At 40.6% G+C, this 21,104-nt stretch overlaps 2 protein-coding genes across 3 annotated transcripts; one reads left to right on the forward strand and one right to left on the reverse strand.

Annotated features, from left to right (window-relative positions):
• xcr1a.1 (chemokine (C motif) receptor 1a, duplicate 1) lies at nucleotides 1-3,956 on the reverse strand. Its single transcript, XM_046392292.1, has 2 exons — nucleotides 3,818-3,956; nucleotides 1-3,559 (listed from the first exon to the last, which is right to left on the reverse strand). The coding sequence occupies exon 2, from the start codon at nucleotides 3,540-3,542 to the stop codon at nucleotides 2,532-2,534; it is 1,011 nt and encodes a 336-aa protein (XP_046248248.1). The 5' UTR covers nucleotides 3,543-3,559; nucleotides 3,818-3,956; the 3' UTR covers nucleotides 1-2,531.
• Nucleotides 3,957-4,955: 999 nt separating this feature from the next.
• On the forward strand, nucleotides 4,956-20,917 carry fyco1a (FYVE and coiled-coil domain autophagy adaptor 1a). Of its 2 annotated transcripts, none has more exons than XM_046391825.1 (18): nucleotides 4,956-5,104; nucleotides 6,079-6,190; nucleotides 6,751-6,857; nucleotides 7,204-7,329; nucleotides 7,873-7,979; nucleotides 8,470-8,613; nucleotides 8,724-8,817; nucleotides 8,934-11,438; nucleotides 12,129-12,221; nucleotides 12,920-13,038; nucleotides 13,128-13,295; nucleotides 14,202-14,354; nucleotides 14,475-14,704; nucleotides 16,480-16,633; nucleotides 17,755-17,847; nucleotides 17,933-18,143; nucleotides 18,871-18,980; nucleotides 19,181-20,917. In XM_046391825.1, the coding sequence occupies exons 2-18, from the start codon at nucleotides 6,130-6,132 to the stop codon at nucleotides 19,254-19,256; spliced, it is 4,551 nt and encodes a 1,516-aa protein (XP_046247781.1). In that variant the 5' UTR covers nucleotides 4,956-5,104; nucleotides 6,079-6,129; the 3' UTR covers nucleotides 19,257-20,917. The 2 variants fall into 2 exon arrangements, with proteins under 2 accessions (XP_046247781.1, XP_046247780.1); XM_046391824.1 differs by having other exon boundaries at nucleotides 4,977-5,104; nucleotides 6,076-6,190.
• The last annotated feature ends 187 nt before the right edge of the window (nucleotides 20,918-21,104 follow it).

Genomic DNA, 21,104 nt, shown 5'->3' on the forward strand with positions numbered 1-21,104 from the left:
CTGTGTTTAATTTTGGAAGGGACTGTTCTCATAAGTTATATCCTACAGTGTTGGACAGTCACTAAGTAGGCCTCCGTTTACTTAAGTTTTGCACTTATTTACAATTTCAAAGTACTGGCCCTTTGCTTGAGTATGTACTTTTCCCTCTGCTTTATATATCTGCTCCACTAGAGATGATGTTACACAATAGTTTTGATACCTTACTTTGCGGATTCAGATGAATAATAATAAAAATAATCAATAATTAAGCTATGATCCAACATTATCAGATGAAACCATAACCAGGTTGATGCTTTTGTACAAAACATATATTTTGATGCTAATAGTTTTGTCCTGATTACCACTAATTTATTGTATGTGTGTGTTGATACTTTTCTCATGCTTCTATTGTCATAATTATTCTCATCCTAAATCTGATCCTATGTTAAATATATACATAATATCACAGGGAAAAAATGTAATGAAAAATGTATAGAGTCTTGCAAAAATCCAAACACTACACAGGATGATCACTGCTCAAAATGTCTCCAAACACACACAGGAGTCACAGAGTCAAATGATAGTCAATGATAGCAACCTCATCCAAACTCCACTCCACACTAATGATACAGTTGGTTGATTTTTTGGTGGCAGCTTTTCACTCTCAGCAGCAGACCGTGTCACAGGCCCCAGAGGAGACAGGTGGAGTCGCACCTGTCCCTGCTGCAGAGAAACGGCAGTAGTATAGAAAGATGGAACAGTGTTAAGGTAAACTCATAGTAGAGCAGACAGTAAATACTCATGGACAGCCAAAGTTTCCAAAACGTTTTCATGAGGTTGTGATTGCAGAAGTGAGAACACACACCTAGAGTTTGTGTTCTCGCTTTTGCCACTGACATGTCAGCACTGAGCCAGAATAATTTGTGTTGCGGTACAAAGTTTGAAATCCAAATTCTGAACCAACCTTACACCTGCAGGCTGACCTACCTGAACTGCTCCTTCCTTCGGTTCCAAGCATTTGAACATTATGGACACAGCATGTGTAAATGTTTCTCATCATCAGGAATAAGGGTCACATTTTAGCAGGCCTCTTGACACATGGCCACCACTGGACAAACCATGTGGATGGACTGAAGACAACAAGTAACAACACAGACACAACTCATTATGCATGTTGAGGGTGAGATTTGCTGTAGTTTAGGCGGTAGGTTAGCCCAGTGGTTTGAGTGACCCCACTCATACAGAGACAACCTTGACTTGAGTCTGCAGGGAGATACGGCACATTTGCACAGTCTAATGAAATCCAATCCACCAGCTGAGCTATAAATTCCGCTTTTATGTTGCCTATGATGTTCGGGGATTTTTATGCTGTCAGATCAGTGTTAAGTCAATCATATGTTTTAGCATCAAGGTCATAGCTGGTGTTGTTGTTGTACTGTTGTTTCCCCCTTATTTGTGTAAATAGGAAGGACCAAAAAAACTAACTAACACCTTTCAATATATCCAGTACAACGCTTGAACAATAACTGTGACCACAGTAATAAACTCATAACTGAATTTACATGTTTCCAGCTCTGTCAACAAAACCAAATATTATGAACATTATATTGCCTATGCTGAATTACATTAGACTGTGGTGTGCCCAATAAATTGCCCACTTACCATATACAACCTTGAGGTGAGGGTGTCTCAATCTCCTGGTCCTGCCTAAAACAAGCTAAGCAATTCTGGATTAGGTCTGCAAAGATTTCACTACATATAAAATGAGTTTTTCTTGTTAATTTTATTTTATTTGTTTTTGCTATTAAAGTTTATTTCATATGTAAAATGTTTTATCCATATTTTTACACATCACTCTTGTCTATATAAAGAGATGTTTCATGAAAAATGTCTCTTATTTCTCTTTAATGGTTGCAAATCAGTGCAGATTGTAGAAGACACATTTGATGAGAAAAGCATGCAAATGTTGTACATTAAAGTGCTAATTATCTTTGAGAAGCTTGATATTCTTACTATTCTGTGCTGATGTGCTGTAAACCACAGGAAAACTGAGAATTTAACAAATTCAAATTTTGATGGACAATGTTGACATGCAAGCATTTTTTTTTTTTTTTTTAGAAAAGCATTGTTAGTAAACCTCTTACATAATAACTGTTTATGAAAAACCAAGGTTGAGTCATTGTACACATTGTATGAAATTTACAGAATATATCATAATTACAGTAATAAATGTAAATTAATAATACATCGTTTTTCACTGTAAACATATTTGCAATGAGGGCTCATCCACAGACTAATTAATAATATTAATACATGCAGGTGAAAAACATAACCTGCTTTTAAAGTGCCAGTGACTTAATTTAGGCAAGCAGCAATATACAGCAAAACTCACATTTGAACACTGATTAATTAATTTGCCACAAACTGTGACATACAAAGCAATTCTGATACTCTTGGGAAACTAAATAGATTTTACCAAATGCACATGGACTTAGTCAGCCTTTAAATCAGTAGCACAGTAAAGGCAAGGAACTGATACACTTCAACACCAACTAGTACATTGATCCACGCGAGAAAGTTTGCATTCTGGCCTGCTCTTCTTCCACTGGATGTTGCCGAACAAACATGCGATGCAACATCGACTTCAAATGACGCCTAAACTTCACACCGACAAATGCATAAAAGACGGGATTCAGGCAGCAGTGAGAGAAAGCAATGAGCCTGCACACATTGAATGCATATTCCAGCTGGATACTCGTTTCACAGCCTTCAAAGGGTGGAACCAAATTGTCAGACAAAGCCTTCAGAAAGATGACCACATTGTACGGCACCCAGCCGAGGAAGAACACGGCCACTATACTGAATACCAGCTTAACTGCTCTGTGCTTTGTTTGAGATCTTGTTTTCCTGATTTTCCTGAGTATTTGAATATAGCAGAAAGTCATCACTGCAAAAGCAAGCAAGAAGAAAATATTCTGCTGCGTGACACCGATGTTTTCCCACAGTCTAACGCTGAATTCACAGCCCTGTGAGTGGCCATTTTTGTGAGGGATTGAGACAAGGGAGCTGTAGAGCAGGGAGGGCATAGCTGCTCCAGTGCTGACCATCCACAGTAGGATGGACACAAAAATCCCGGTGTTGAGTCTCTGTGTGCTCAGGTCAGAGAGCGGGTGAACCACAGCCACATACCTGTACATGGTCATGATGGTCAGGAAGAGGATGCTGCTGTAAAACCCAGTGAAGAAGACAAAAGTCACAATTTTGCAGAGGGTCTCTGAAAACACCCATCCCCAGATATGGTAAATTGCCCAGAAGGGAAGACCAGTGGTGAAGACAAGGTCGGAGATGGCCAGGTTCAGGATGAAAATATTGGTAAGAGACTTGAGGTTTTCATACAAAGCCAGAATAACAAGGACGAGAATGTTTCCCGTGAGGCTCAGTACAATCACGACAGAGAAGAAAACAGGAACGACAATGGATCCAAATTTGACCACCTCGCCTTTTTCACAGACTTCGTCCACATAATCCTCGTCATATGCACTGTCATTCAAAGAGTAATTCATTGTTGAAAAACTGGTTCCTAGAAAAGATATATGGGATTAGTATGAACATTACTGCTGGTTCTTTTCATCACACATATCAAGAGATTAACTTCCGTTATTTTATTGTTTAATGCAAGTCAACCAAGGAGAGAAATGTAATAAAAGCAATAATGCTGAATGATAAAGGACTGAAAGTAGAGTTCATATTTAAGGAGGATGCACTTCAAGACAGGTCACACTGAACAAACTGTATAAAAACATAAAAGCTCCGTACAGCAAAAAAAAACCTGACCTACCCTTTGCTCGATGGGACTGGGTTATTGTCGGGTGTGACTCCTTCTGTCTACTCAAAGAGAGTTCAAAAAGGAGAGGCTTTAATAATCTTGTGATACTGTGTGTGTTTCCTGTTCCTGAATCCTACTTCTGTGGTAGCAATATGTGGTTCTGTAGCGCATCAGTGTGTTCTTTAGCAGGGATCTGATACGTGCCTTTGCTATAACTAACTAACTAACTAACTAACTAACTAACTAAAACAAGCCTCTGCTAGAAAGCAAGGCAGAAATTACAACAGTGATTTACTCTTACACGAATGAAATTCAATTCAATTCAATTAAAGAAAAATGTATGGGTGATTGTTATTCTGCATCATCAGTGCATAATCCTGGGAAATCAAATTCTGGCAACTAAGAGTTTATGCAGGACTTTATTGTTTCTGATATGCATATCTATGTATTTCACAGTTACAAAGAATACATAAAAATAAGTTTTAACCAAACCAAGCTGACTGAGCTGATGAGAAGGCTTTTAATCGAGCTCCACTGTGGACCACACAACTGCACTCAAATCCCTTGTAAAGGTTGGTTTCGTTCCACCTCCAGACAAACTGCTGGTTGTTTATGGTATAGAAGATTTTTTGATAAGTGATTCTATTGTCATTTCAAATTACTGTTAAATCCATAAGCTAATCATGACATGCATACATGAAGCAGACTTATAATAGGTCTGTATTAGCCATGTGAAAGCTAATTTAATTAGGAAAAAAAATGGTAAAAGTATGCATGTCAGAGGGGTTATTTCCCCTGATTAATAGGTCAAAGCCTGAATTCCAAATAACATAATGTGTTGAAGTGCTGAAAATAGGCCCATATTTTCCAGTTGGTGTCATTTTATGGTTATATTATAATATTTAATAGCTGCTCAGTGTTTTTAAAACAAGTTTTTTGCATGGTGGCTTGTGGTGCATGTACATTAAATATATTTAAAATATGTGTAGCAGAAGCACATAAATTTCATTTGCTGTAATTATTGTTATGCAGGCGTTCCGCTGTCACATCAACAAAGGAGGACAGAGATGTGGGACAAACAGCTGCCATGTTTGATGATCACGTGACATCTCTGTTTACGCTGCTACGACAAACCTGTCCCTTTAAGGGTTCCGCCTATCAGCCTCGCAGCTATTGGCCCTTGCGCTGCACTTCGTTTTATCAGTGGATGGCTCAACGTCAATCACGACACTTTCAGCAAGTTTGCATGCACCCGTTAAACGATCTGGGCTGTTATGGATTTGAGACATATCTGTCAAAGTATGTCAAAGTTGTTGTTCTTTTCTTTTAGAAACATGTGAGGTGATATTGGTTATCGTTTGTCGATGATGTTACGGTTATATTCAAAATGTCTGTCAGTGGACCACTGAGTCCAGCTTAGTACAACATCTGAGAAACAGCTACAAAAACACAATAGTTGTCAGCTGGGTGTTACTATCTGTCGTCTTCGATGTTAGGAAAGTTATAGTAATGCTGTTAGAGTCGGCTCCAAATAGTTCTTGATCGCATCAAACTCTTGAAACCCTACAGTTGTTAATCTAGTTAGCTGTTAGCTAGCTGTTAACTGTTAACCAAACACATTTAAAGTCAAACATGTAAAACGTCAACGCAAGTACAGATTGGATGCTTGTGTACTAAATGCAGGTTGTAGCATGTCTTACATTGCCACAGTACAGATCCACTTCCATAAGTGGAAAACTTAGGTCAGTTTGTTTAATTAGTAACCAGGAAGTTCCTTTTACATTAGGTCATTTTCCTTACTTAATCTTTTGTTGCACCTAATGTGACCAAGTGCTTGTGCATTACTCTTCAGTAAAGCAAAAACTACTTAATTTACATCCCTGTTTGTAATTTAATCTCTAAATTAGTAATGTGAAATGTTTTTAGTTGATAAGACTGACTGAATATTACAAAAACAAATATGCTTACTTTGACAGATAAGAATCGGTCATTTAAGCTGAACAGTAGTGGTAGTCAGTAGATTACTTTGCTATACACTTTATTATGCAGATTATACAGTATCAGATCAAATTGTATATGTGACAGTCCATTTCATTTCTGTCAGGCTGACTTTGAGGGCTAGGAGCTACATTTTCTGGACAGAACTTCCGTTAATGTGTGGCACCTTTATGCGTATCAAGCACATCCTTTTGTAGCCATGAGAGAATACAGTATGTGGAAGCATTCATGTCAATCTTTTGTTCCTGAGTGCTTCTGATTCTCTGATTCAGCAGACTGGATGTGACCCAGTGACCCCTGGTTGCCAGGGAGAGAGCGGTGGGACCATGGCTGTTGGGGCTACAGTCGGGGAGAGCCAACTCCAGAGGATTATCCGAGATCTGCATGGTACGCCAGCTTTATGTGTGTGCGCCTGTTCGCATGAAGGTGTGTGAATAGAGTAGCCGCAGGCAGCTGTTAACTGACATGGCGTGACTGAAGAGAGGAGGAAGAAGAGACAGAAAGGTTTGCCATGTCATGACCTTGGTTTCATCGTTAAGTCCAAGTATATTGTTAATTCCTGGAACTATCTGACATCTCCTGGAAACCAAATCATTTTGGAAAACGTGCATCTGACCTCGCGTCCATGTAGCAAGGGTGTGGTGATAGCTTCTGTCAGCATGCAGCGAGACAGAAAGTGCGTACTGAGGGTGCCCCCATCGCAGGTGTCCTTTCAGATTTTGAGGTGGATACGAGGCAAGTGGCAGATTTACAGACTAGCCGCATGGAAAAAAATGGAAAAGAATTGGACATTTAAGTGCTGTTTGTGCGTGAGTGTGTAACCATAATATTGATTGAATTTTGCTTTTAATTTTGAGAGGCCAGTCAAAATTTACATTTGTCCTGTTTGTATAATCCTGCTTTATTAATCCATGATTTTTCTTCATTTTAAACTACATGAATTTCAGATGCTGTTGCAGAGCTTGCAAAGGAGTACAGGGAAAGTGGGGAGCCAATCACTGATGACAGTACCAACCTGCACAAATTCTCCTATAAACTGGAGTACCTTCTACAGGTCTGATTTTGCTTACTGTATTGTCTCATCTAACTTAGTGTATCCCAGTTGCTCAAGGATTAAATAGATAATAATAATAATATTTCCCAAATAGGATAAAATGTGATTTTTGCTCTTACAAAAAATTATCTTGATAATGTGAATCTTGCACGTCTGATGATTAATTCAACTTATTTTTTACAAAATGGATAGCTATTTGGGGAACATCTCTCAAAATGTTTGTTTTCCTTCTCACTTTGTTGTTACAAAGTAACACATGCCTCAAAAAAAAAAAAAAAAAAAAATCCATGTTTAGCAGGTTTTTTTTTTTGTTCTAGCTATATCTGTCCATCTATCTGTCTTTTAGTTTGACCAGAAGGAGAAGTCCACATTTCTTGGAACAAAGAAGGATTATTGGGATTACTTCAATGACTGTCTGGCTAAGGTCAAAGGAGCCAACGATGGGATCCGTTTTGTCAAATGCATCACTGAGGTAAGCAGATCTTTTTGCTATTGTTCACAGTGATACCGTTAATCCATTAGATATAGCAGATATCCTCTTAAACCATCAGAGATGTGTCTGTTTTACTTTCTACCCACAGTGACTCGAAAGGGTTTTCACATCTGTTTTCTCTCTAATCTCTTACGCAGAAATACCACAACATACAGAGAGTTATAAAACTTTTTTATATTGCTGCTTGTAAATTGGTGCCTTCAAAAGCTGAGACCCGATACACATTCAAGAACTCAGTTTAAGTATTGTCACTGATGTGTTTACATCCCTGTAGCTTAAACAACATACTGTATGTACAAAGCCGCAAATGGCGTTCCATTTAAAATAACGCTTAACTGCATGTTTATAGCATTACCTTTTTAACGGTTATGTTGTGGTTGAGATTAAAATGATCATTTATATTAAATAATGAATCGTCATTAACCTTGTTGTTGATGTGTGCGATATTCTGATAATGTAAGTGTGAAGTAAACTCTGGTTTAAAGCTCTGTGTAAAACCATGTCTCCTTTTACTTTTGATAGCTCAAGACATCTCTTGGGAAAGGACGAGCATTTATACGCTACTCCCTCGTACATCAGCGGCTGGCTGACACCTTGCAGCAGTGCCTTATGAACCAGAGAGTGACAAGGTAAAGCTGTCAGGGCACAAGCTTTTCTTTATCATTTAGATATGAAGTATGTGTGAAGATTGTTAAGTAGAGATCATGAAACACTTTTACCATAAACATGCAGGTCAGGAGTGGTTACGCTAATCAGAACTGATGTTTATGTCATGTTCTTAGTTGCATTTTGAAAATGTGTTCAGTTGTGGTGTTTTACTTCATCATTTTCCCTTTCTTTTAAATGGCAGCTTCTGTAATAAGTATAACTAGGAAGAATCAAGTTAGTTTTTTCAGTGGCTTAAACCAAATGTCACAATGTGTGTTTAGAACTTTGCTGTAGACATACATTGCACCAAGTTGGGAAATTCACAACTGCAATGCAAAATTTCGATCTTAAAAGATGCTTGTTTGTGTGGAATTTCTGTATTTCTTGGTTTTTAGATGTCAGTTTTTTGTCTGTGGTCAGAATAGCAGTCCAAACTTTTCTCTAACCTCTACCTCATATCTCTTCCTGCAGCGACTGGTACTATGCAAGAAGCCCTTTATTGAAGCCCCACCTTAGTGCCGACATAATCAGTCACCTGTATGAACTCAATGATGTCCAGTTTGATGTAGCTTCCAGAGGTCATGATCTTGATGCCTCCTGGCCCACTTTTGCAAGGTAACAAACAAGACAAATCAGGAAAACAGCTGCTAGAACAGATAAAATCAATAAATTATTACAGAAACAGGTGTATCCAATACAGCTAACATTCCTTTTCTGATCAACAGGAGGACACTGGGAAGTGCAAACTCACCTGGCCACATGTGGAAACCGCCCAGTCGTAGTTCCAGTATTAACAGTTTAGCCAGCACCTACTCACAAGTAACTGACATATGTTTCAAATAACATCTTGTCATTTTATCATATTTTTAATATGATGTTTATCATTTTTCTTTGATTTCCTCACTTCTTTCCTGTTTTCCTTTGCAACCATTTAGCAAGCGCCTGAATTCCCATCTAGCCCTGAGTACAGTCAGGGTCTGCTGAATGACCTGAACGACTCTCTGCCTGCCTGCAAAGAAGATGCCAGTACAGTTGAAGACCTTCGGTTAGAGTTGGACCAGTCAGAACTAAAGCAGCGAGAGCTGCTAGATAAGATGCAGCAGCTGGGCGAGGAGTCTGCTGAGCTCAGGGGGGTAGTCGTGGAGCTCCAGAGGCAACTGGATGTGTCCCTTTCTGCCCAAGAGGAGCAGCAGGGCTTGCAGGCAGAACTCAAGGCATTGCAGGGGAGTGAGGCGGTCCTGTCCAGAGAGGTTGAAGTACTCAGAAATAGGGAAAAGTCCAGGGAGGCTGAACAACAACTGCTTCGGGAAAAGTTGGCAATTGCTGACGGGAAGAATATAGAGCTCCTGGCCAAGTTGGATGGGGTTCTGAATGAGAAGGGCCAGCAGGCAGCCAGTTACTTTGATTCAGCTCAAAAGATACATGAATTGTTGGACAGATTGAAAGAGGCAGAGAATGGGAAAATGGAAGCTGTAGCTGAGTTAGAGGAGAAGAAGAGACAGGCAGAGAGGCTAGAGGAGGAGCTGAGAGTCAAAGAGGCAGCTGCAATGGATGGGGAAACAAAACTGGGAGCATTAGCTGCCTCTGCCTCTGAGGAGAAGGCCAAGTGGGAGGTGAAAGTAGAGGAACAGTGCAGTGCCCTAGAAAAGCTGCAGGGAGCTTTGACAGTGAGAGAGAAGGAGGCGAGCAACCTACAAATGCAGCTGCAGGACCTCCAAAGATCTCTAGAGGAGAAGGAAGAAGAGGTGGAGGAGGTGAAAAAGATGGCACACCGAGATAAAGATGAAATGCAGAAGAATATTGGTGGCTTAAAAGAATCTTTAGAGGCAGAAATCTCTGCCCTTAAAGAGCAGTTAAAGAGGAAAGAAACAGAGTTTACCTCCAGCTGTGAGACACTACAACAGCTAGAAGCCAAGTACCAAAGCCTGACCAAAGAGAGGGACAAACTTACCACTAACATTGTTGAGCTAGAAGGTAATGTCAAAGAGCAAGCCTTGAAGATAGAAGACTACAAGACACAGTGTGCCAATCTAATGGAGATCAATGAGAAACTGCTGACCACAGTCAAGAGAAATGAGGAGCTGAAGAAAGAGATGGCAGAAAGCAAAACGATGCTTGAAAATGAATTGATAACTCTAAGGGCTTCTGAGAAACAGCTTCGAGGTCAGCTGGATGATGCTAAGATAACTGTGGATGAAAAAGAAAAGCGCTTACGTGAGGAGAATCGCAAGTTGGATGAGAGTCTGCAGCAAGCCATCATAGCTGCAAAACTCTCAGAGACCACAGCAAAGCGGCTGGAACAGGAGAAGCAGAGTCTAAGAGAGGAGCAGGACACTGTGAAAGCAGCTCTTAGCCGCATGCAAGCTGACCTGAAGAGTGTTCATGGACAGATCGGAGATCTGGAAAAGAACTTAGGAGTTTCGCGCAAGAATGAAGCAAGCCTCCAAGAACAGCTACAAGCCAAAGAGGCACAGCTGGAAAGTAAAGAGAAGACCCTTGTTGAGCTGCAGTCCAAGTTAAAAGCTCTGGAGGCCAGGGAGAAGGAACTTGAGAGAGCAAAAGCTGATGCAGAAGCAACCTGTGCTAAACAGACAGAAATGATTGAAAGGGTTATCTCTGAGAAGCAGACGATGGAGAAATCTCAACTGGAGAGTAGTGCGGTCCAAGCAAAGGAGAGTCAGGAAGTGAAAAGCAAACTGACAACGGTTGAGGGTCAGTTGGAGATGAGTCTGAAAGACGTGTCCAGGCTCCAGGCAGAGATCCTGGACCTCAGGGTGCAAGTAAAGAGGTCAGAGGAGGAAAAGGTAAGATCACAAGCACAGCTGGAGGTTACGGAGGCCCAAAGGGATGAGCTCAGGACTCTGACTGAGCAGTTCAAAGCCCAGACAGAGTCACTGAATCAGACACATGTAACAGAGCTTATGGAGTGCAAAAAGAAAGAAGAGGCGCTGACTGAACAGCGTGATAGAGAAGTAGCTGCCCATGCTGACTTGGCTATCTCTGCGGCTGCCATCCGAGAGGAGCTGTCCAAACTCAAGGCAGAAAATGCCAGCCTAGCCTCAGAGAACAGCGAGATCCGTGAGGGTTTGCACAGGGCAAACACAGAGATGGCGGAGCTGGGGATGACCATCTGTAAGCTTACTGCAGAAAAAGAGGAGGTCAGAGAGCATTGGGAAGGGGACGCTGCCAGGATCGAAGAGCTGGAGAAAGAGGTGGAGCGAATAGAAGAGAGCATGGCAGAACTTCGCCTGGAGAATGCCAGACTAAGAGAGGAGTTGACACAGAAGGAAAAACTTCCAGAGACTATCCTGGTGCTCCAGGAGCAGCTGGAAAAGACCAAAAACAACATGCAGAGCACTCAGGACTCAATGCGAGAGGAGGTGGACGCCATCAAGTTCCAAATGAGCTCAGAGAGCATGAATCACCAGGTCCAGATGAAGGTGAGTTAATGAGAACTAGGTAATCATATCTTATATTATACTCAAGATAGTTATTTTTCTCATACTGATTCTTTCTTTGCTTTACAGCTTTTAGTTTATTAGCCCATGTGGGATTGACAAGTGGTTATATTATCTGGATAGTGGCATACGATACGTGTGGTTGTAGATTTACACTTGTTATTAAAATGTGTTTCTGTCATCTTGATTGTACCCATATTGGCATGCTAGGCGGGGCGGGCTGATAATAACTTGTCAGTTATTATTTCCCATGCTCTGTGACATGACAAATAGTCATTGTTCATTTCTAAATCACTTTTTCTAGTCGATGCCAAGCACATTCTGTTACAACCTAATTCTGCAAGCATTTACACCTGGTATTAACATGTATTTTTGTTTTATTGTTTCCTGATACGGCTAGGATTTCAGTGACAGGTGCTAAGTTGGGTGCTTGCATCAGAATTTGTCATACCAGTTACCTCTTGAAATCGCAGTGTCATTCAATGACCGCTTGGGTCCATTACTTCAGCCTTTTGCTTTGGTGCCATCGTGAAGTTGGCATTGTTGTTGTTCTGAATGAAATGAAACAGCAATTGGATCGCCATTATATCTAGTTAGCATCAGCATATGAGCATCTATCCAAAAGCAGAACTGTAGACTCTTTTTATCCTTTGTGTTACTTTCACATTTCAGAGTGTAAATGAGCAGCTGGACAAGGTGAAAGCTCAGCTGCAGAAGGAGCTGAAGAGTGTGTCCAGCTTGCAAGCCAAAGTGTCTGAACTAGAGGTCTGTGTCTTTCGTGCATCAAACACAATGATTTATGGTATAATAAATGGAAACATTCTCACTTCTTCAAGTCTGAAAAGAGCAGACTGTTGGTATGCAGCAGTCAAAAATGCAACATCCTATACATATATCAACATAAACATGAATCAACACTTCCATCATTAGGGGAAAGGAAGCCACACACCATGTGTTGCATAATAGCAAACAGATTATTTGTTTACTCCTCATTAAAAGGTGATTCTATGTGAGACATTTCTTTTCACTGTTTTTTGTAATAAGACACCTTGATTGCTTGAGCAGTTTCCGCTGATCAGAAGGTAAAATAGATGCATAATCACAGCAGTGTACTGATCCTAATCCAGTCAGCAGCTCAGTAAAATTTCTCTGAGGTAATATTTTTTCATCGATAGTCTTGTGTGTTTGTGGCTCTATGTAATAGGATTTGTTTTTGAGGAATGTTTGTAAGATTTTACTGGATTTGACGGAATCGCATGTTTCTTTATGTCCTCTAGTGCAAGATGCATTACAAAAATATTTTCAGTACTTGAAATTTAGTTCACCCAGCTGTGTTCAATGAACTGAGACAAATTTCAGAGCAAACAATGAACATCTGTTTAAATTAATGAAAAAAGTTTGTGCTGATCGTTACTGATAACGATGATGATACTCATCATGTGTTTTCACTATGTTTAATAAAGGTTGTGAATGAGGAGTACTTGCAGCTAACTAGCGAGAAAGACGCCCATATCACACAGACAGAAACAACCATCCGCGAGACTGAGAGCGAGATTCAGCACCTGAGAGGTGCAGTCATCAGGTATGTTTATGTACATCTTCGTAAGAAGTTCATCTTTTGGTGCAATAAAAGAGCTTCTGACTAATTCCTGTTGTGCCATCTCTCTTCAGGGCCGAAGAAGCACACTTTGCTGTGCAAAAGATGTGTGAGGAACTGAAGCAGGAGCTCAGCACAACAGAAGCTGACAAACAAAGCCAGTGTATGAAGATGGCTGCAGAGATCGATGACCTCAACAGAACAAAGATTATCCTTGAAGAGCGTCTCATCGAGCTGATAAGGTACGTGTTATCTCTAGTGCAGCTGTCAGCTGTGTCGAGGCTGTCTCTTGCAACAAGCATATCATTTCTTAATGAAGAAAGGGGTTAAAGTTCATTTTTTGTTTGGATGTCTACCACCTCGTTATTCTTGGTTGCAGCCTGCTCTTTGATACTCCCACTGGGTGTGTGTATTTTTTTGATTGGTTCTTCTAGTAAGAGCAGTTCTCTGAAGTTGTTATATGTGGCATTGATGGGGAAAGGTTCAGGTGCAGATCAGGGAAAAAGGCTCATTTGAATTCTGAAATAATATACTGAGAACAGGACTGACAGAGAGACTTTGAAGGAGAAGGCTCTGTCAAAGCCTTTCCACTCCTGTAGTGTGGAGAAGAGACGCCACTAGAACAGCAACTTTTTATGCATCCTTCTCCACTTGATTGAGCAACCACTGTTGCCTCAAAAGCTTTCATACTCTGTAAGGAATAAAATGATTCAATCAGCTCTTTGGGATTTGTTGCCACTTGATATCAATCTTTTATACTTCTGTATTAAATATGCCTTCATGGTCATCTCAATTGTATCATTTTGGGGAAATGAGACTACTTCCAGTGTGCATGCAAAATATTAGCTTAAAATTGCAGTTCAGCTCAAGTACACAACAAGCAAAGTTTGTTCAGTCTTCAAAGATCAACTTGAAAAGGGAAAGGTTTGGGAATTTTATTTTGCTGTATTCTATTGGACAGCCAGCTTAGATCTGCCCACAGAATGATTATGAAATGATGTGCATTAAACATCCAACATAATGTAAGTGTAAACTGCAGTTAAGTTGAATTCATCCATGTGAAAAAACTTTTTTAAAAAACCCTCTAAATTCAGATCCAGGCTAAGATTTAACCTCTGTGCGTTTGCCTTTTTTGTGCATTATATTAGGGACAAAGATGCTCTGTGGCAGAAGTCAGATGCTCTGGAGTTCGAGCAGAAACTGCGAGCGGAGGAGCGCTGGTGGTTAGTAGATAAGGAGGCCTCGCACTGCCTCGGCTGCCAGGGCCAGTTCACCTGGTGGCTGCGCAGACATCACTGCAGGTGGGCTTTCAGAAGGCACTGGCCCTTTCTCAAAATGCAAGACATGAAAAATACATAACAAGATTACAGATGTAATATTGATGATACCTCATTTATTTTCATACATTAATCATTTTTTAGGCTTTGTGGTCGCATCTTCTGCTACTACTGCAGCAACAACTTTGTGATGACCAAGCACAGTGGGAAGAAGGAGCGCTGCTGCAGGGACTGTTACACCCAACACAATGCGGTGGTGGAGAGGTTCACAGAGGCAGAGCTGAGTCCTTCAGACATTCAGCCTCCTCCACCCGGAGCTGGACCTCAGCCACCTCCTGAACCAGCCCCATATAAACCTACTCCCAGGGTAACAGGTGAGCAGCTGGGGAGAAAAACACATTGCTAGCATGACAACTGCACCTTTGGTCCAAATGTTTATTATTATTGTCATTTTATTGATTATTGCCATTTACCTGAGAAGTAGAAGTGAAAAAAAACTGACTTCCTCATGTTGCGAAACAAAGACAGGAACCACTACCACAGAATTCTCATTCAAGAGACAAAAGGAGAAGATGGTGACATTTCTATTTGGAAGCATTTCCTTTTATTGTAAAGAATGTTTTGTAGAAAGATTAAGTATTGGAATGGGGCTGTTGGGTAAGGCTTGCCCCTTTACTTCCTGTGAAGGGAATCTAATGCTTCAGTGTACCAAGACATTTTGGACAATGCTATGCTTCCAGCTTTGTGGCAACAGTTTGGTGAAGGCCCTTTTCTGTTCCAGCATGACTGTGCCCCAGTGCACAAAGCAAAGTCCATAAGGACATGGTTGGATGGGTTTGGTGTGACTGACCCACACAGAGCCCTGACCTCAACCCCACTGAACACCTTTGAGATGAATTGAAAGAGGTTGCAGGCCCGGCCCAATACTTTTGTCTATATAGGGTATATCACATTTCACACACACACTGAATTGGTGACACTAATCTTGAGTACCTAGCTTGAAACTGTACTGATTGGGTAAATCCTCTTCATACATGTCAATATAGTGATAATATTTATTTCACCAAATGACAATTTTTGCCATTTATTAAATTCCAAAGTCTTAACTACATATATGAGGTAAGTATGGAGAGACATGGATGTAAGCTCTGACTTGACTGGTATTCAGAGGCACACAAGTGTGACACTGTAATTCTAATTTTCCTGTGCTGTACATACATGCTGTACATGAGTGGAACCTCGTCCATGTTGATGATATGCTCCGGCTGAATCTTTTTTTCAGCGATCTTCTCTTTGCAGTATGCACGGAAAGTGGCCAGCTTTTCTTGATAGTCTTTCGGTAGTTGCTGCGAAACACTAGTGCGTGCGCGGATGGAGAGATTACGTCTTTTCATAAACCGATAACACCAGGAAGGACCGCCTCTAAATTCACTGATGTTAAGTTCGCGTGCTAGCACTGTTGCCTTCACTCGAATAGTGACTGTAAGATTAAGATTAAGATTAAGATTAAGATTAAGAATCAGCTTTATTGACAGTATATATATTTTTACATACACACTGAATTCGTCTTCTGCATTTGACCCATCCTGTAGAGACACTTCTACTTGCTGCTCTCTGTTCAACAACCCACTGTTCGAGTTTGTTCTCTAACTGTGGCCATCTCGCTTTGTTCCCTCGGAAACTCTGTTTAGTCTTCTTTACCTGGCACAGTTCATCTTGCTGCTTCCTCCACTTCCGCACCATTGACTCGTTAGTCAAGTGTCTCGCCGCTGCTCTGTTCCCATGTTCTACTGCATGACTGATAGCCTTCAGCTTGAACTCTGCGTCGTAAGCGTGTCTCTTGCAAGGAGCCATCTCGGGGTCTTCACACACACACAAATGGTGCTGTACTGGAATTCCTCTTCGCCGTACCGGCGCTTAAATCTGTTAATTCGGCCATGCCCTCTGACTACGGTAGCCACGATTGACCAATATTGATCCACAGATAAGGCGCATCAGATTATAAGGCGCACTGTCGGATTTTGGGAAAATTTAACGCTTTTAGGTGCGCCTTATAGTGCGGAAAATACGGTACATAAAAGTTCTTGCACACTGTAGGTGGGGGTCTAATTGTCCAGTGGTTACACTCGTATATTTTGGCTCATCCCAGTTTCAGACCCCGGCAACAGATCTGACGATGGAGCATTCGACATAATCACTGAAGAGGAAGTTAACGGCGTCTATGACAGTGACACCACCTCTCAGACCACAGGGGGCTCCCTGGAGGGAGAACAAGACCAGCAGACTCCAGGAGCACTGGATATGTGAGTGAGATATGTATTTGGGGACAGAGCACAGGGATGGGGTTAAAACCTGGAGACAGTATGTGGCTCATGCTTTGGTCAGAGTCCTCAGTTGGACATCAAGTATTCCCAATACAAGACGCTACAGCAGTGTTAAGATTTTTAACAACATAACTGCTTGGGGTGACACTCACACATTGACATATAGACCTCCACAATTATTGCTCCAGATGAACAGGTGACAACTGTATGCAATATAGTCATGAACTGCGCTGTGTCATGTCTGCTAATCGAGCCACTAATGGTTCTGTAAGAAATTTAGATATATTTCAATTCATCTTATTTTGTTCTTAAAGCAGCCAAACAATCAGGCTTTGTTCCAGGTTGCCATGTTCACTTTAAAAATGGGTGGTAGTAAATTGGGAAGTGAGCTAGTTCCATGTAATTAATAATGTGCCACTGATTGGTCATTTGACAATAGAACGGAACAGTGTGTCGCTTCTGCCTGTTGTACTGACCTACATCATTCAGTGTTATAAGTAACCACAGGTCATTGTAGACTAACACTCTAGCACATTTCTTTCACTCTAGCACTTTCTGTGAATGCCCCCCTGCTGCTTGTAAAAAGGACAGTAAATACAGACTCACTTATGCTCGAATGCAGAAATCTCTGGAACAGATGCAGCTTGAGTTGTTTGTTACCCTTTTTCACCCGCTCTGATGTCACTGTGCACTCTGAGAAACAGAATCTCCAGCATGTAAAACCTTGAGGGGATTCGTCACACGTTTACTGCCCCCTTCCAGGTTTAAAACACTAATTAGGGAAGTGCTTCCTCTTGCCGTGTGGGGTCAGTGGGGGAAATAACTTACTACAAGAATTCAGAAGTGACACAGTTTTAGTAAAGGGTGGTTAAGAAGGACTGAGGCACTTGTGTTACCAGTATGATGCAAACATGTTAATGAGCCAAAACACTGTTGTCATTGCAGGCAACAGATACTTTGTATTTTTCTTTTTTTTTTTTTTTTTAGCTGAATCGTACAGCAAAGAATAGTTTTTTATTCTGAATGAATTATTATGCCATTGAAGAGCTGAACACATTTAAAGCAGGATATTATTCTCTGTGTTTCTCTGGATTTTGCAGAGGCACAGGAGATTTGACCCCCGATGACCCTGAAGAGCATGTTCCCACTGTTCAGGATTCAGAAATCAACCTTCTCAAATCAGGAGAAGTCACGTGAGTTTCCACTTTGGTATACTTGATGTGTCTAACTGATGAACGCATTAATATCACTCTTAAAATTAATTTGTTTTCATCACAGGATGGCTGTCCACCTCAACATTGATGATATTACCCAGTTTGGTGATGGTTCCAGGGAACTCTTCATCAAGTCCAGCTGTTACAGTTTGATAACTGTTGCTGTGGGTGACTGCAGGCCAGCCATCAGCTGGGTGTTCTCTTCAGAGCCTAAGAGCATCTCCTTTAGTGTGGTTTACAGGGAGTCCACTGATACTCAGGTGGAACAGGCAAAGGTACATGCACCTCTGACATTTATTTAGTTTATGCACAAAGACAAGTTTGACGTGCCAACCAGTCCTTAGTATGTCTGCCACGGGAAATGTCCAGGAAGGAAAAGGCCAAAGGAAAGGCTGTTACATAATTTTGAATTAAAGTACACCATAAGGCCGAAGTGAAAGCTTTGCAGTTGTTTGAAATTGCAGCCACTTTAAAACTCAACAGATGATTCCTTAGAAGTTATTGCCGGACGCAACAGACTGAGCCCTGTGCGTGCTTTCATGGGTGCCCCCTACATAGAGGAGGGCTGTTTGCTTAATCTTTCAAATATCACTGACCTCGGAAAAACACTGCAGGTGGCCAGTGTTGCTCAGCAGGTTGAGGTAAATACCCTGCACTAAAAATGTCATGGGTTGGAAAGAGTTACGACATTTTGTCTCAAATTGCCATCCCAGCCTTATCATGCCAATATTTCCTAATGTTTCCTGTTTTCTTGTTATTTGAAACCTGACCTGCATTCAATTCAAGGTGTGTCGGACTTTACAGAATGTTACAGTTGTTATGATGATGGTGATGGTTGTATTTTTGCTGTCCAGCATTAACTGTCATGTAGGATAACAGTATATATACATGAAAAATTATTATAGTATTACAGACTGGAACATCTGTTAGGCAACCTCTAGTAGAATCTTTTACGTGGACACCAAGTTTCACTTCAGACCAGTGTTTCTGTTCCCCTCTCAGGTCCTGATTCCTCTGACTCGCTGCAGTTCCCATAAAGAGACAATCCAGGGACAGTTAAAAGCCCGTCAGCCTGGCTTCTACACACTCATCTTTGACAACTCCTTCTCACGGTATGGAACTGCTGACACCCAGTGACCTTGTCCTGATTCTTCCCCTCAGGGGGACAAGTGTGTGAATTACAAAAATGACTCATGTGTGTGTGTGTGTGTGTACGCACGTGCCTCAGAGAATTTGGCCTTTATGACCAGCTTCATGTCTCATTTCAGTTAAAAAGATTGCAGTCCTTTGATCAGAAATCTTCTCCCTACAGGTTTATCTCCAAGAAAGTCTTCTACCATCTGACCGTGGAGAAGTCCATAATCTACGATGGAAGCGATTTTCCCTGAAGCTGAATAACTTAGGCTCCCTCAGAGACATCATCATGGTGTCACTGTGGCAACTTGACAGAAACTGAAGAGAGGGCAATTCAGTGACTGTTAATAATTTGCTCTTTTGTTCTCAAAGCTTATTTTTATCCAAGTATTTTATGTTTCTAAAAACATTTGTCTACATTTACCTATGTGGTGGTATTGTTATGAGGTGTGCTCATGTTTTTAAAATGGCCTAAGTGACGTGCTGTCAACAAGATGAAAGAGGTTTTAGACAGAAAGAAGAGCGTTTACCCAAGTTTTATCATGTCTTTTTAAGTACACACCAAGTAATATACATACCTTTACTTTAGCAAGTTAAATTAAGTTATTCAGTTAGAGAAATGTGTAATATTATTATTTCCCTTTGTAATTTTTGTTGGTCTTAGTTTTGGTTTGGCCTTTCTTTCCCCACATAACTTGATTTGTTAGGGAATGCAGCTTCCTGCAACACTAGTAACACTGCTGATTTGAAATATGATGACGGTTGTCAGATGGCAGATGGCAAATATTTATCTGCAAAAGCTGTTTATGAAGACCCAGGAAAGATTTTTGAAATGTAGAAAATCGTGGTCAGTTTAAAATATTTCAGGTGTTGTGCAATCTTTTAAATCAAATGGCCTAATGAAGCAGAGAAAGTGCAGATGAGTGGCTTTCCAGTGACTTGTTTGTGAACCAACTTGTGTGAATGCAACAAAGCAGTAACTTTTGACTGACCTAGACAAATACACTTTCCGTTTGATAGCAGTGCACTTTGTGCGAATCTCAGGAGTGGAACATAACATTGTTCTCCGATGATAGGGTGTCCTAATTTTCATGTTTTTGGAAAACTGGAAAAAAAGAAAAGAAAAATTGTCATCTTACTTTCTGTAAGGAGACCTACAAACCAGCTTTCTCCATCCAGTTCATTATATGATCGAATGATACAGAGTGCCTGTCCTTACACAGGTTGACTTTGTGTCATTACAATGACAATCAGTTAAAGTAAATTTAATGACTGTCCGTTAGCAACTATCCTTTCCAAGTGCCTATTAAATCTGCCAGGAATTAGTTTGCTTTTCTAATAGTACGTTTTGCTTTGTTATCCGCACAGAACGTGACATTTAGCATTCTGTAATAACTTAGTTTGAGTGAAATTTAAGTCAATATGCACAGTATATTTCAGTCAGTTGAAATGATTTTTCTGTTTGGATTTCATCTGGCCTGTTTAAGAAAAAAATAAGCAATAAGAAAAAAGCGAGCTTGGTCACTTTGGGACACAACCATTCATTGAAGCAAAAAACTTATCTCTGCTGCTTTTTAGAGATCTGTTTGTTTCACACTCAGATCTCTTTTATATTTTTGATGGGTGTAAGTAAATTGGTGCAATTTGTATGCAAAGTCTCATATTTTCTCAACAGAGCTGCACTTTGTGATAATTTTATAAATTCTTACAAGTAATATTAAATCTGTTACGTTTACATGATTGTTGTCAAAGAATTCACTCAGAGAGAGATTTTTTTCTACTTGAAGGATAATTTTGCAGGAGTAAATTGCACATGAATCATCACTACACGCAGTGAGTGTAACTAATACACCTGTCAAACACTCAGTAAACACGAATAAAATGGGAGAGTGATGATGCCTCCGACATCCACTGATCTGTGTCTCATTTAGCGTTTAACAGCCTGGAACATTAGAACAAAAAGTTTAACGCTTTACCTCTTTGTGCTGCCTCACTCGTTCATCAGCCTCACAGAGCAAACGCTGACTAACATTTCATCCTATCTGAATTCAGAGGGGCAAATCAGAGGGGATGTGGAGGGGATCTGTCAACAGGAAAAAGTT

This window comes from Scatophagus argus, chromosome 6 (assembly GCF_020382885.2).
Source record: "Scatophagus argus isolate fScaArg1 chromosome 6, fScaArg1.pri, whole genome shotgun sequence".
NCBI lineage: Eukaryota > Metazoa > Chordata > Actinopteri > Scatophagidae > Scatophagus > Scatophagus argus.